Source organism: Notothenia coriiceps, unplaced genomic scaffold (genome assembly GCF_000735185.1).
Source record: "Notothenia coriiceps isolate Sejong01 unplaced genomic scaffold, NC01 NC01_scaffold00017532, whole genome shotgun sequence".
In the NCBI taxonomy this organism is placed as follows: domain Eukaryota; kingdom Metazoa; phylum Chordata; class Actinopteri; order Perciformes; family Nototheniidae; genus Notothenia; species Notothenia coriiceps.
The window spans coordinates 49,786-64,147 of NW_011350233.1; the positions used below are offsets into that span (position 1 = coordinate 49,786).

At 40.0% G+C, this 14,362-nt stretch overlaps 1 protein-coding gene across 1 annotated transcript; it reads left to right on the plus strand.

Moving 5' to 3' along the window:
* Positions 1-3,099: 3,099 nt before the first annotated feature.
* On the plus strand, positions 3,100-13,703 carry LOC104950422 (endoplasmic reticulum aminopeptidase 1). The gene is made up of 19 exons (XM_010776939.1): positions 3,100-3,313; positions 3,755-4,263; positions 4,692-4,830; positions 5,019-5,153; positions 5,321-5,441; positions 5,653-5,807; positions 5,995-6,108; positions 6,493-6,624; positions 6,774-6,905; positions 7,089-7,172; positions 7,360-7,517; positions 7,926-8,005; positions 8,126-8,309; positions 8,671-8,827; positions 11,613-11,797; positions 11,916-12,077; positions 12,159-12,299; positions 12,519-12,600; positions 12,848-13,703. The coding sequence occupies exons 2-19, from the start codon at positions 3,782-3,784 to the stop codon at positions 13,016-13,018; spliced, it is 2,814 nt and encodes a 937-aa protein (XP_010775241.1). The 5' UTR covers positions 3,100-3,313; positions 3,755-3,781; the 3' UTR covers positions 13,019-13,703.
* Positions 13,704-14,362: the final 659 nt, after the last annotated feature.

Genomic DNA, 14,362 nt, shown 5'->3' on the forward strand with positions numbered 1-14,362 from the left:
TATTGTACAAATATACACTTTTATACAATTAACGGTAGGCAATACCATCCGACTGAAAGACAGGTTTTAAAGAGCCCGTTTGGTACATGTTGGGGTCTATCTAATAAGGCAGTGCATGTCACAAAAAAACGTTGTCCTGCTCCGAGCATTTATTGATTTGAACCTGTTTTTAAACGGCTCTTTCTAGTCAACACTTAATACTTCCTAACAGAAGGTGTGAGCAGAGTTTGGAGATGGACGGCAGGTGGTTTGTTTGCAATCTGTCCTGGGGATACGCTTGTTGACAGGCAGAGTAAGATGTGATGCTGCTGAAAGGGAAAAAAGAATTTCCTCTAATCTTTTCTGCACGTCCACAAAATTACTTATGCTTCTTCTTACGCCTTTTTTTCCCCTCTCACTCAACATTGTTTAAAATCTAACTCAATTTATCTCACTGTGTTTTCTGTCCTCTGGCTTTTCCTTCCCTCTTCCTCCAGGTTCCCTCCATTACTCGCTCCGTGGGCCGTGATAGGATCTTGGCTCTCCGCCAGCAGACTCAGTTCCTGTGGGACGCCTACTTTTCTTCAGTAACCAAAATCGTCTTAACTACTCTGGAGGTAAGCTCGGGGGGAAATGGTCTTAATGGTAGTTTTGGATTAAGTGTTGTACGGAGATGTTGATTTAAGCTGCTACATCGTTTTTCTGTACTGTACATCGCCGCTGGCTATTCCTCACCTCACAGAGATGAACTTTAAAACTCTTTCTACAGTTGTCAGTTATACTTTACAAAAAAAAAAGGTTAGCTGAATGTGCCCTCTGTTTTTCAGCAATGTCCTGCTTGATATCCATATGTTTTAACCGAGAAGTAGCTCAGAACACTTAGCTGAAGGGCACCTGGAAAGTCGTTTTTCTGTGTTATTTTCTGACCAGTCTTACTTTTTGTAGCTTTTTACAATACTGAAATGTTCCACTCAGCAAATAGTAATCATAGTCTGTGACTTGATTTGACTACATAACCTTAGACATGAGATCAATACACACTTAGAGTTCTTACTTCGATAAGCAAGAGTGCATATTCTCTTAGGAGATCCAATTTAACATACATTTTTGGACACTCTCAAATCCTAAATGGTGATTTGTATTCACCCAACTGCTCGCATAGAACAACGTTTCTGACACATAATTGACAAATGAATATTCAGTCGACAAAAAGCAACATAATTATTTTCAGTCAGACAACTCACGTGTTTCTTAATATGTTTATTATAAGCAGCATATAATTTGAGTTTGGCGTCTAGCCTCGGGCCTCATCACTCCACAGATTCACAAAGAACATTGAGTGATGATTAACTATCCCCCGAGCCTACAGGTGGAAGCTGGGATGGAGCTGGGGTGGTGGTGGGGCAGGCAACAGCAGGAACATGAACATGACTTGCAGTTGTAGCAAGTGAACACAGCAGTGGCAAAATATATTCAGAAACTGTAATGAACAACGACTATTATTTATTTCAAAACTTTTATTTACAGAAACTCAATATTTCTAATCTGTGTGACACAAATATGCACGATTCTTTTAGGGTCCCCCTATTTATCTCAAAGTCGGCCTTCAGGGGAGCTCCCACCCTCTTTAGGGGAGCCAAGCTCCCCCTGGCTTCCCCCCATTTCGAACACTGGCTATAACTCTTTATTAAATAACACAACTTTGGTTTAAGCTTGTATATTTGTTCTTTTCTTACCAGAAGGTGATTAAGTGTGGAATTTCCACCATATGAAGTTAGATTATGATTTAATAAGTGATTTCTGGACTTTTTATAAATGCTAAAGTGAGGAATAACAAACGTTTAAATACAGGTTTGAAGCCTTGACATGTTTTAACAAAAATAAATGGATTAGTCTGAATATATCTAATTCAAGATAGCCCCTTCTTAGCTTCACACTACTCCGCAAGTTGAACATGATGAAGACTTGTAACATATACAAATATATAAAAATAAATACAAACATTCAAACTATAATTCACACACAATACAACTCTGTCAGCACATAAATAAAAATACTTCAAAAACATTTGTCTTTTTTAATCTGTTCAGGCAATTAGCAACAAAAGTGAGTCTTGTCTTGTCAGTGCCTATACATAATCAACTAAGATCATCTGAGCTGATAACATTGTTCATAGATCTTGTGAGTCTACGGACCTAATAGTACATTTCTTTCTTCCTGTATGCCTATGCCAAATGAACACAATCTTTGTTTTGTCGACATATGACTTCCACTTTATTGCTCAATGTGTTTTGATACTACTGTAAAATAAGAACTTCAAAGAATCAAATGATTTCAGTTTACCTATTCCAGGTTCATTTGGACTGATTTAGAAAACTTCTTGACACTTTAGTCAGAAAAGAAAAACATTTGTATTCTTTATTTTGAGAATAACATGTGTTTATATTCACTTGACTTATAATCATATGCCTGCATTTTAGTTGGCAATGTTATTATGTAAAAGTTGATCATGCTGTGACGTACAAAACATCTACATTTGATCTTGTTTTTTTTTATCTCACATTCTTTTATTTATGTTGAACTTCACACTTAAAATATATATCCTAAAATCCTAAGTGTCCAATGTGATTCTCAAATGAACCACTTGTATCTTCAACACCCACATCCTCTGACTTAGCTTCAGGGTTTGAAGAGAAAAAGGGCTCTTTTAAACACAGGGCCCAGGAGAAATTGTGATGATTTATTCAAAAGCGTAGAACAGGAAATAAAAGATAAGAATAAATGGAGAAGGAAACAAAATAATGAATAATTTATCGTTCAGTTAATCAACTCATAAATTATATTGATAAATATATATTAATTTTTGAAGAGGAACAACCAGGAATTACCCTCAGTCAAAGCAATGGCACACTCTAGTGGTGAGCTATGTTATTGTTGCCATAACAACACGGAACTTCCTGTTCACAGTAAATGTTTCCTTCTATTTCTAACTGTAATATCTGCTCGCTCTTGTTTTGACATCCTTTTATGACCTTGTTGAAACTGCTATGTTAATCTATAAAATATGCTGGTAGTCTGTTCGCTGAAAACCCGGCCGGAAGTCTTTATATTCACACTTCCTGGAGCGCATGAAGCTGCAGACATGAAAACACGTCGTGAAAAATAAAATAAAACATCTTATATCTCATCTTCACCCCAGCTGCAGGTCAATGACATCAACTGTCTTACCTAGGTTTCCTGTGACTTCCCAGCATGCAACTCTTCCTTCAACACTTTCACTTTCCCTCTTGAATTATAGCCCGAGTGCTAATACTGCGTGCAAAGAAACTACACGGTGAGTTGACGATTATTAACATATTACATATATGATTCATGTGAAGCATCTAAGATAAGGGACTATATTAATGTAACGCCTCAGTTATGGTGGAGTATGACTTAGTTACTTTAGGGATTCTTGAAATGAATAGACATTTGTATGGAATCGAAACTGTTGCACTTCCATCCATCCTGTCACGTTGGTGCGTATATGATTTTATGTGTTTGCGTAGCAGAAGTATGATTAACTATGTTGCTTTCATTAATGTCTTTTTTTTTATGAGATAATCTCAAAGTGAAACCTGTGTGATGCAACATATCTCAATGTGTAATAAAGTCACCTTTTTGTTCACTAAGAACTGTGTCCACAGGTCTGATGTGTTATTTAAATTAGAAAATGCAAAATAAAGTTTCAATATCTCTGAACACATTTGTGAATTTGTGTGATATTTTGTTAAAGGTGAGGGGATTTCCTGCTGTTGTCACCATGTTAGCAGCACCTCTGCTGTTGCTGCTGTTCCTCCCTTTTCCTCCCTCATCAGGAGCACAGCTACCAGATACAGATCGAGTTCAGGTTGACCTCAAAGCACCCCCTTTCCCCTGGGGCAGCATGAGGCTCCCTAAAACCATCTCCCCCAAACACTATGACTTGACCATCCACCCCAATCTGACCACCCTGGACTTCACTGGCGTTGTTCGTATCCAGCTGGACGTGCACGAAGACACCAACGCCATAATTCTCCACTCCAAGCATCTGCATATATCTAATGTGTTGCTCTTTGCAACTGAAGGTGTGAAGCCTCTCAAGGTGTCGGAGCATCCTCGTTTCAATCAGCTCGCCCTGGAGTCAGACTCGGTGCTGGCCAAAGGGAGGAGGTATGAAGTTCAGCTGGAGTTCGCTGCCAACTTTTCCGAGAGCTACCATGGTTTCTACAAGAGCAGCTACCGCACCAGCAGTGGGGAAGTCCGGTGAGAGCAGGCTTAACGTATTTTTTACTGAGTTTCTTTTGATGTTGCCGTATGTAGCATTTTAACATCACTGTATCAGTAATACATATACATGTTAATGCTTTAAAGTAAGACTATAAGTGACCATAAGATTGGTCATTGATAGCCTTTATTAATACAATATTAAAATCTGCTGATGATGCTGTTTTTTCATACAAACTGGAAACACAAGGGTTGATGGGAAATGTGCCTTAATTTTGTCAGTAACAGGTGTGAGACAAAAGCTATCAGTAATTGTAATGATGTCCATTGTGTATTGTAGTTTTACCGGACAAAATCAAATTTGGCAATGATATATTGGTTTGGAAAATGCTAAATATAGAATCTTTAATTATCTTGTTTATATGTGTACAGCATGCCATTTTACAACCATCTATTTTCATTACTAGGGTCATGGCCTCCACGCAATTTGAAGCCACCTTTGCTCGATTAGCCTTCCCCTGTTTTGATGAGCCCGCCTTCAAAGCCAACTTCACCATACGGATTACACGAGAGCCACGCCACATAGCCATATCCAACATGCCCATGGTACATCTGAACGGTTGACACATCTTTGCCTTCACATTTCTGTCAAATGTAATAATGAAACATACTACCCTGTAGAGATGTTTTATCTTTAGGGCTACCAAAAACTGTACTTATACTCACCATACTTTCTGTATTTGACCTCTGCTTTGTTTTCTTTATCTCTATCACAACGCACCTGTGTTTCTTAGGTAAAAACTGATGAGCTGCCAGGCGGTTTGCTTAAGGATCACTTCGACACCACTGTAAAAATGAGCACTTACCTGGTGGCCTACATTGTGTCTGACTTCCTGTCTGTGAGCAAGACCACCCAGCATGGTGTCAAGGTGAGGAGGACTCAGAAACTGTGTATTTAGAATAGTTTGTAATTTCCTTCAAAGACACATTTTAACAGTTTATACAAAAAACATTTGTTTGTTTCATATTCAGATGTTTGTAATATTTCTGTTACATTTATACTTATGAGTTTGTTCTTTTCTGTTCTGACCATCAGATTTCAGTCTACGCCGTCCCTGAGAAGATTGACCAGACAGCCTTTGCGCTGGAGGCTGCTGTCAAGCTGTTGGACTTCTACGATGACTATTTTGATATTCCTTACCCATTACCCAAACAGGGTCAGTGGAAATGCATTCATTTTATTACCATGTTATTAATAGGGCTACAACTAAAGTTTATTTTCACGATCAACTAATTTGCTGATATTTTCGCGATTCATTTTTTAGTATAAAAAAAAAGAACATTTGTTTTAAAATGGTTGGATTAGCCGGTGACATGAATGAACCATATATGCAGTTGTATTGATGTGTTTGATGTTGTACTCTACAGACCTGGCTGCTATCCCTGACTTCCAGTCGGGTGCGATGGAGAACTGGGGGCTGACCACCTACAGAGAGACGGGTCTCCTCTTTGACCCTGACAAGTCCTCAGCTTCAGACAAACTGGGTATCACCAAAGTCATCGCCCATGAGCTCGCACACCAGGTAAAAAGAAAAACATTGGTGTCACAGTTAATCACGCTGTACAAAGTTGCCTTAGTTATGAACATGTGATTAAAGTTGGAAGCTGCTGTCGAGCTAAGAACAAGAATTGCACAGTGGTTACAGTTCTAATCTTAGAGATGCATATGTATGTTAAATGCTGGTCTTGAACATTCTTCTTGGTGTGCAGTGGTTTGGGAACCTGGTGACGATGGAGTGGTGGAACGACCTGTGGCTCAATGAGGGTTTTGCGAAGTTCATGGAGTTTATTTCTCTCAGAGCCACCTACCCAGAGCTGCAAGTGGTGAGAGACAAGCACGTACTTTTACTTTACCTGAAATATGTAAGCAAGGGATCACAGCATAGCAGGTCTCATCCTGTAATATGCCATACAGTACAGTGTCATTTTGTTTATTCATTCTCTATTTCTGTCTTTTCAAGTGAAATTCAAAATGACTTGCATTAAAAAGAAGATGTTAAATGTACTATAGTACTATATATTGGCTGAATAACTCTTGGGTTATCACCTTGTTAGGTGAAACAAGCAGGCGATGAGAGCGTTTTTGATTATTTTGAAGTGGTTAAGGGTGCCTGTAAAACATTTAAACATTTTGTAAAGTCTATCCTGAACTCCTCTTACTCGCTTACCTCATCTCCTCCTTCCGTTCTCATTCCTCTCCTTTTCCAGGATGACTTCTTCTTGGGGAAATGTTTTGAGGCCATGGAGGTAGACTCTCTCAGCTCCTCCCACCCAGTCTCGACTCCCGTGGAAAACCCCACGCAGATCCAGGAGATGTTCGACGACGTTTCATACGACAAGGTCAGCTTCATTCTATCAAAGGACCAACCATTTACTGATATACAGTATAATAATTGCATTTTTCAGAAAGCCTTACCCAAAAAACAAAAGTAAAAAAAACCCATCAGATTGTTAATTTCCTACATGCCTGTGTTTTCATCTGATTTTAGGGGGCATGTATTCTGAATATGCTGCGAGACTTCCTGACTCCTGAGGCTTTTGAGATTGGCATCATCCGATACCTGAAGCGCTACAGCTACCAAAACACCGTCAACAGCCACCTGTGGGAGAGCCTGACCAATGTGAGCCATGCATTCGAGCCTAAAACGAGTGTTGCTGCCTGTTTTTCAGCTTGACATTTTATCATTAGCCCTCAAGTATTACAGATGTCAGTGTGACACTTGACAATGGCTGTGTTTAGAATTGAAAGCTGAATGTGTCCCCCAGTGTTGTTGTTTGTTAAAGTTGTGTTTGCTCTCCATCAGGTCTGCAACTCAGATGATCTGGACGAAGGCCGGATTAAGCACAAAGAATTCTGCTCTAAACGTGACGTCCAGTCTGGAGCCACTGTAAGTTTGAATTATTTTAAACAATTTTTAACCAATACTAATAATATTTTTTTTACAATGCTACCCTGCTACACAAATTCCATATCACATACTAGCGTTATATAATTATCTCATGTAGCTGTATCACAAATCTGTCACTTATAATGATGTTAAATCATTTATTTTGTTTGTGTTTGTGCATACGCAGAAATGGTACTCTGGTGATGAGCTAGATGTCCGGGCCATCATGGACACCTGGACGCTGCAGGAGGGCTTCCCATTGGTCACTGTGGAGGTCAAAGGTCGGGAGGTCAGGCTCAGTCAGGAGCGTTACCTGAAGACAGACGACTACTCTCTCACTGAAGGGTAACAAGTCAAACTAATCCACATTATTCAAGATTATGGTGAGATATCAAAAGTGTTGAATATACATCATTTCAAAAGTCCCTTTTCCTGCATTTAAAATACATTTTAAAGCCCCAGTCTCATACTCTACACTACCATCAAATTGTGACAAAGGAAAAACAATGAAATACAGCACGCTGCAAACCGTTATAGCTCGTAAAAATCCAATAATGAATTGATATGTGTCATTTCTGATGATTATGTAATAGTGTAGCAGTAATTGAAGCATGCAACAGTGATTATTTTGACTAGCTTAACATTAAGCTACAGTAATTGTTACAAGCTATTATTTTTGTGGGTGTATCTTCCTAAGTACAGTAGTTTGATATTTAATTGTGAATTTTATTCATTATCGTGGGTTGGTGTCAGATTTCTTTGGCAGATCCCTCTGACCTACATGACCAGCACCTCCAGCACCGTGCACCGCTTCCTGCTCAAGACAAAGACCGGTGAGTGCATTGCCCAGTGTGAAGAGGCTGATTTTCAGATTAACATTCATAACATCCATTCATAAAACAGTATTAAATCTACAAGTCCTCATTGCCCATCTCTACTCCTCCTCCATGCAGATGTCCTGGACCTGCCGGAGGAGGCGGACTGGGTGAAGTTCAACGTGGACATGAGCGGCTACTACATGGTGCACTACGCAGGCGAGGGGTGGAACTCCATCATCAAACTGCTGCACCACAACCACACGGCCCTTAGCAGCAACGACCGCGCCAGCCTCATCCACAACGTCTTCCAGCTGGTCAGGTCTGTTAAAGGTCACCTATTATGCAAAATCCCCTTTTTCATGTCTTTTATACATAAATATGTGCCTCCTCTGTGTAAAGAGATTCTGAATTTTTCAGAAAAAAAGATTCTCTCTCTTTTTGTCCTGATCGATTTATATAAAAACCTGACTGAAAATTAGCTGATCAGATTTTGGCCATTTTGTGATGTCATCATTTGGCTTGTGTAACCATTAGCCATTAACCAACCAAGGTTTTTGTGCTAACAGAGGTTGTCTTATTGCTGATGATGGCTTGTAAACTGTAACCTGAAATGTAATGTTTGCTAATATGGACCAAACTGCCGCATGGTGTTGATTTGAAGCCTTCCATGTGTGCTACAGCACGGAGAAGGTGAGGCTGGACACGGCTCTGGAGCTGTCTCTGTACCTGTCCAAAGAGACCGAGATCATGGCTGTGACTCAGGGCTTTGGAGAGCTTGTGCCTCTGTACAAACTGATGGAGAAGAGAGACATGGCTGCTCTGGAGAATCAGATGAAGGTAAGTGAAGGCAGCATTCGAGGCACAACACAGACGATATAACATTACAAAGAGAAGAGAGTCTTAAAGTTAAAACTACTCTCAATGGAGGTTCATGATGTCACACTGCTTGAAATGTTTTTGTGACAATCAAACTTGTTTATGAATGTAATAATTCCACATTTCAATGTTAACACCCACTTAGAGCAAAGTAGTAATACGAGTGAAAGGCTAAAGATTCTAGCCATGCTGGATGTTGGCATTAGTCGGCCCTTATTGACTTTATCAAGTGTGTGAGAGAAAACCACTCTGATTGGTTGTTCAGTTCAAGCTTGTCTATGCACAAGAAGATACACAGATGTCAGGGAAGCAACCAAACAACTACAGTAAAGAGGACACACACATTAGCAGGGTGTCCGCGGGGTCTTAAAAAGTATTAAAAGTTGATAAATCAATTTAGCAAAAATTAAGGCTATTAAAAAGTATTAAACGGCATTTTCTAAGGTATTAAGAAGGTTCACAGCAACGACAACATGAAACACCCTTTAATTTACTGAAACGACATGTCGGGAAACCCCACAAGGCGGCCCCATGCATAGCGCGCCGTAAAATGCTGCTTATTATTTTAAATTTCGTTGCCTTGCTCCGCTCTGTGTGGGGGGGGACTAAACGACTACGGTAACGGGTCCCAAGGTGGGTAGACCGGCAGACGCAACGCTCTGGGGGTCCAACGGCTCCGTGTGTGCCCTATGATCATTTTCTGATAACGATGAAATAGCCCCGCCTCCCTCTCCCCACGTCTCCTGCTGCTGCTGGGCTGTCAGAAGAGGGGGAGAAAAAGAGAGGCAGTCACCGTTTATTAAATATTATTATATTATTATACAGAGAACAGAGTCGTTATCAATTTGTTTTAAAGCTCAATAAATAACAAAGAAGACCTCTGACAGGCACTTTCCAAATTTTGTACGGAAGATTTAAACTTTAAAGGACATGTTGACCGGCGGAAATTTTTTTTAAGGAAACTACCGCACGGTCCCCTCGTTCCTTGGAAGAGGCGGAGAGGTGGGTGTTTTTCATCTGCTGGTGGACTACCTGAGAGATACAGCAGGAGAACACGCCGTCCACCGCGGAGAATAAACAGAAGGGCAACCATGGCAACCACGCTCCGGGGTCTTCTTCGCTGCTTTTGGTGTATTTGGGGCGGCAGCAGCGCCACTTACAGGCCTGACATATGTACTACATCGTTTCCAGCATTTCCAGCGGTCTAGTGTGAACGGACACGTTTAATGAATCGAATGCGTGTGAACGGAAGCCTTTTTTTGCGCTTGCGTATGCGTTTTTACCGTATGCGTCCTTGTGGGGCCGGGGTCTAAGCCAAACTATATCCGGTCACAGAGATCTGCTATTTTAAAGTAAAGTCAACACATATAGATCCTAAATATAGTCTATATTAAGAACGAGAAAAGTCTTAACATATATATCCTTTTTTGTAAACATATGACAAATGTGTGAGGGTGATGACGTCAGAGCATCGTCTTATGTGCCAGGGCTTAGCCCCGGACAGCCCCAGCCCAATTTAACCCCTGGGTATTTGTGAGGGAGCTCCTATATGGCATTACCCCGCTGAAGCTCACCAAAGTTTAACATATTTCATAGTTCAAAGTTTTGTCAATTGTTTTGTTTATTGGTCAAATACTGGTTTCTAATGTTTTCTGAGGAGTTTTACTGGAATGAAAGAGCACAGAGTCTACAGAAGCAAAAAAGCAGCATACTGCATTAAACCTGACCTTCACAGAGAGGTTGAAGTTCATGTGGAAAGGAGGCTTCAGTAGTCTGTCTGCACTCTGTTTAGTTTTGCTATCTTACAATCAATATAGTCAATGTGAGGTAAAGTGTGTTGCCAATGTAACCGGTTAGAACTCAAAGTTGCGATGAGGTCTTAAAATGTATGGAAAGGGTCTTAGAAAAAAAGGTCTTAAAAGGTATTAAATTTGACTTCAGGATTCCTGCATATACCCTGATTAGGATTCATTTCTCATCAATTGAAATCATCTGATTGTTCTCTGATATTTTCACAACCCATTGCCATCTGAAATGAAGCTAAGTGGTGAAAGAAAGTGAAAATGGATGGCAAACACTGCTCTGCTTGTCATCATGAATGTATTGAATGGCTTGTATATCCAGTCATTCCCCTTTTTGAATGACAACTACTCACTACAACCACCTTCTGGTATATACTGATATGTGCTAGTTAGCCATTCGCTGTAGTGTATTCAGAGGCCATTGTTCCGCCCAGACACAGATGCCATAATGGTGACATAAGACAACAGTACGACTCTATATAGCTGCAGGAGGTCAAACATTCCACACGGAACATATTAACTGCTAGCACTTCTGTGTAGCAGGAGAGGTTTCTGGTTCTTGCATAATAAGCTCTATAAAAGCCTGTACTGTGCCCATTACATGTTGTACAGTTAAGTGCTGCTTGTGACTGCTAGAAGTTCCTCTCAGGCATTGTACCAGAATACAACATAAGTTTGGGAATCATACAGTTGAAAACATTTTGTATTGTTTTGTATTAATATAGTTTACTTTCTGATAAAAAAAATACCCAATGATGTTAGGGTTATAACTAACAATTATTTTCAACATTTCTTTGACTGATTGACATGTTCCTATTGCTTGTTTTGTCCAAACCAGTCAACCAAACAGAACCAAACAAAATGTAATTTACAAAGCTGGGGTTATATCTTTGATTCATAGTTGTTATTAAATCTGACTGTTTTAAACTGCGTGTGTCTCTCAGGACTACATTGTGGATTTGTTCCGGGGGCTGATTGGCCGGCAGGAGTGGACTGACTCTGGATCAGTGTCTCAGCGAGTGCTGAGGAGCTACCTGCTGCTTTTTGGATGCTTCAGGAACTACGCTCCCTGCGTGTCAAAAGCCACCGAGCTCTTTACCAAGTGGAAGGAGTCTGACGGCACCATGAGGTCAGATATTTGTTAAGGATTCTTCTTAAAAAATGCTGCCAGAGCTGAGGCTTTAATATGAAGTATTTCACATTTAAAGTTTTTCATATAATTGTTATTGATCCTTGTCTGTTTTTAGCCTCCCTGTCGACATCACCATGGCGGTGTTTCTGATTGGAGCTCGAACACCAGAGGGGTGGGACTTCCTGTTGGAGAAGTACCGCAGTTCCCTGCAAATGTCTGTAAAGAGCCGCATGAAATCTGCAATGTCCACCAGTCCTCTGCAGGAGAAGCTCAAGTGGTGTGTACATAATATATAAATATCACACTCCTGCCAGCATTAGGTTTCTCTTTCTTCTTACCCTTATTTGTTTTTCCTCAGGATGATGAAGCACAGCCTCTCCAATGTGGTGATGAAGACTCAGGACCTCCCGGACGTGATGGTCTCCGTCAGCAGGAACCCCCGCGGCTACAAAATGGCCTGGGACTTCCTCCGAGCAAACTGGCACATCCTGATCAAGAAGTCAGTCAGCCCCTCATGCATTTTCCCTCGTCATTTACTTTTATGTCTAAGTTTTGCAAATTTGTGTGGAATCCAAGTTTGTTCAATATTGTGTTTGACAGGTGAGAATTTAAGTAGAACTGTAGCTCAAAACCATAAAGCCCGTGGATACTTGTTTGTTCAATGAAATGTGTGTATTCTGAACGCTGAACTTTGTCTCTCTTTGCTCCAATATTATAGATTTGAATTGGGATCCAGCACTGTTTCATTCATGGTGACTGGGGTGACTAGCCAGTATTCTACCAGGGAGATGTTAGAGGAGGTAAGGAAGGCTGTGTCCATACTTTTGGTTGAATTGTGTGTCTATATAAAGTGTGGATTGTTGCCTCAAAAACCTTTTTTATTTTAAATGCATTTTATTATTTATTCATGTGAATAAAAGCATACATTCATCTTCCAGATAGGCCTATGTGCTGCTCTGGGTCTTAAAATCTTGTATTGAGACAAATGTGGATTATTTAAAGTCAAGTCAAAAATATATATTCTAAGTCCACTTGCTCTGCTCTCAGGTGAGAAGCTTCTTCGGCTCTCTGGATGAGGATTCAGGCTCAGAGATGAGATGTATCCGGCAGGCCTACGAGACCATCGAGGATAACATCCGCTGGACGGACAGAAACCTTCCTCTGCTGCAGGCCTGGCTGAACAAACGCAGACCCAAACCTCTGCATGAGGATCTTTAGCTTCAGAGGAAACAAAACAAGTCTGGAGTGGAAAATCAGTTTGCTAAAGGCAGAAACTAACTAAGCATTTCTTCAGTCAGACTCAGGTTGAAAGAGATGTATCTGATTGTAGATGTTAAGCCCCATATGTTTTTAGGGGGTAACATGCCTTTTGAAAAACTGTGTGTGTGTGTGTGTGTGTGTGTGTGTGTGTGTGTGTGTGTGTGTGTGTGTGTGTGTGTGTGTGTGTGTGTGTGTGTGTGTGTGTGTGTGTGTGTGTGTGTGTGTGGCAAGGTCTCTTTTGAAGTTTTTCATTCATGCTGCGTCATCTCTGCGGAAACATCAGAAATAGTGTATAGTGTTGTACAAATAGTTAATGTTGCACAAAATAAATAAATTGCTAATTAGATATTTATTTTTCTCTCAAAATATTTTGGTACCACACCACTTCTTACATTACACGAAAAAGAGGAAGATGCCTAAAAGAGGCGGAAAGCTTCCAACTGCTTCTTCTGAATGATTTTATAAAACGTACTTCTCCTAATACTCCTAATTCTATTGTTAGATGCCTATTTCAAGATCACACTGCTGTAAGATCAGATCTGATACAGTCGTGCGCTGTTTGCTTGAGTTTTCACTGTCGAATCACTGTCAAACGTGAACTCTGACACCACTGTTCCTCCTTGGTAGCATTTTCAACAATATTGAAAGATGACAAAATAAATTGCACTATAAGGAATGTGTTGTTACAGAAAGTCTGTGGTTTGTTCAACACAACAGTGAATGTGTTATTTTGTAAGGACAACATGTGTTTGTTAAATTAAATATTGGAAAAATAAAGATAATTTGACCTAATTCAATTTGTATTCCAGTTATTGTATTATTTGCATCTTTATAGTACTGGTAATCCTTGCATGTTATGCTCACAGAGATGTATTGATGCACCTTTGTACTTTTCACACGATGAGCGAGTCAAATACTTTTTCAGCAGTAAAGATGACATTTTCTGGTTTGTGGGGTCATTTAACAATCATTGGGTTCACCTGTCTTTCTATTCACTCACACACAAGGGTGTAACTTTGGTTTGAGAAGTGGGGGGGACACAAAATAGGGGGTCCTTCGCAATGAAAATTGTTCTCGATTTAATTCTATTTCCTGCCTTTCTACAAATATATTAGGGACTATGGTGTTAACAAATCCAAGGAAAATGTGTAGTGTATATAATGAGGAGAAGATTTTTGTCTTTAAATTGAAGTTAAATGCATCAATCTGGTGCACTTTATTTATGGATACAGCTTTCAACACTCATATGAAACAGAACTGTATATATTGCAATACTCCAAAAACCATTAGAATATGCTCGCA

Excerpts from the sequence above, each read along its gene's own strand:
- LOC104950422 (XM_010776939.1), top strand. The coding sequence starts at position 3,782 with ATGTTAGCAGCACCTCTGCTGTTGCTGCTGTTCCTCCCTTTTCCTCCC. Across the intron at positions 6,625-6,773 it reads ACGACGTTTCATACGACAAG|GGGGCATGTATTCTGAATAT; the intron begins GTCAGCTTCATT and ends ATCTGATTTTAG. Across the intron at positions 8,006-8,125 it reads CCTGCTCAAGACAAAGACCG|ATGTCCTGGACCTGCCGGAG; the intron begins GTGAGTGCATTG and ends TCCTCCATGCAG.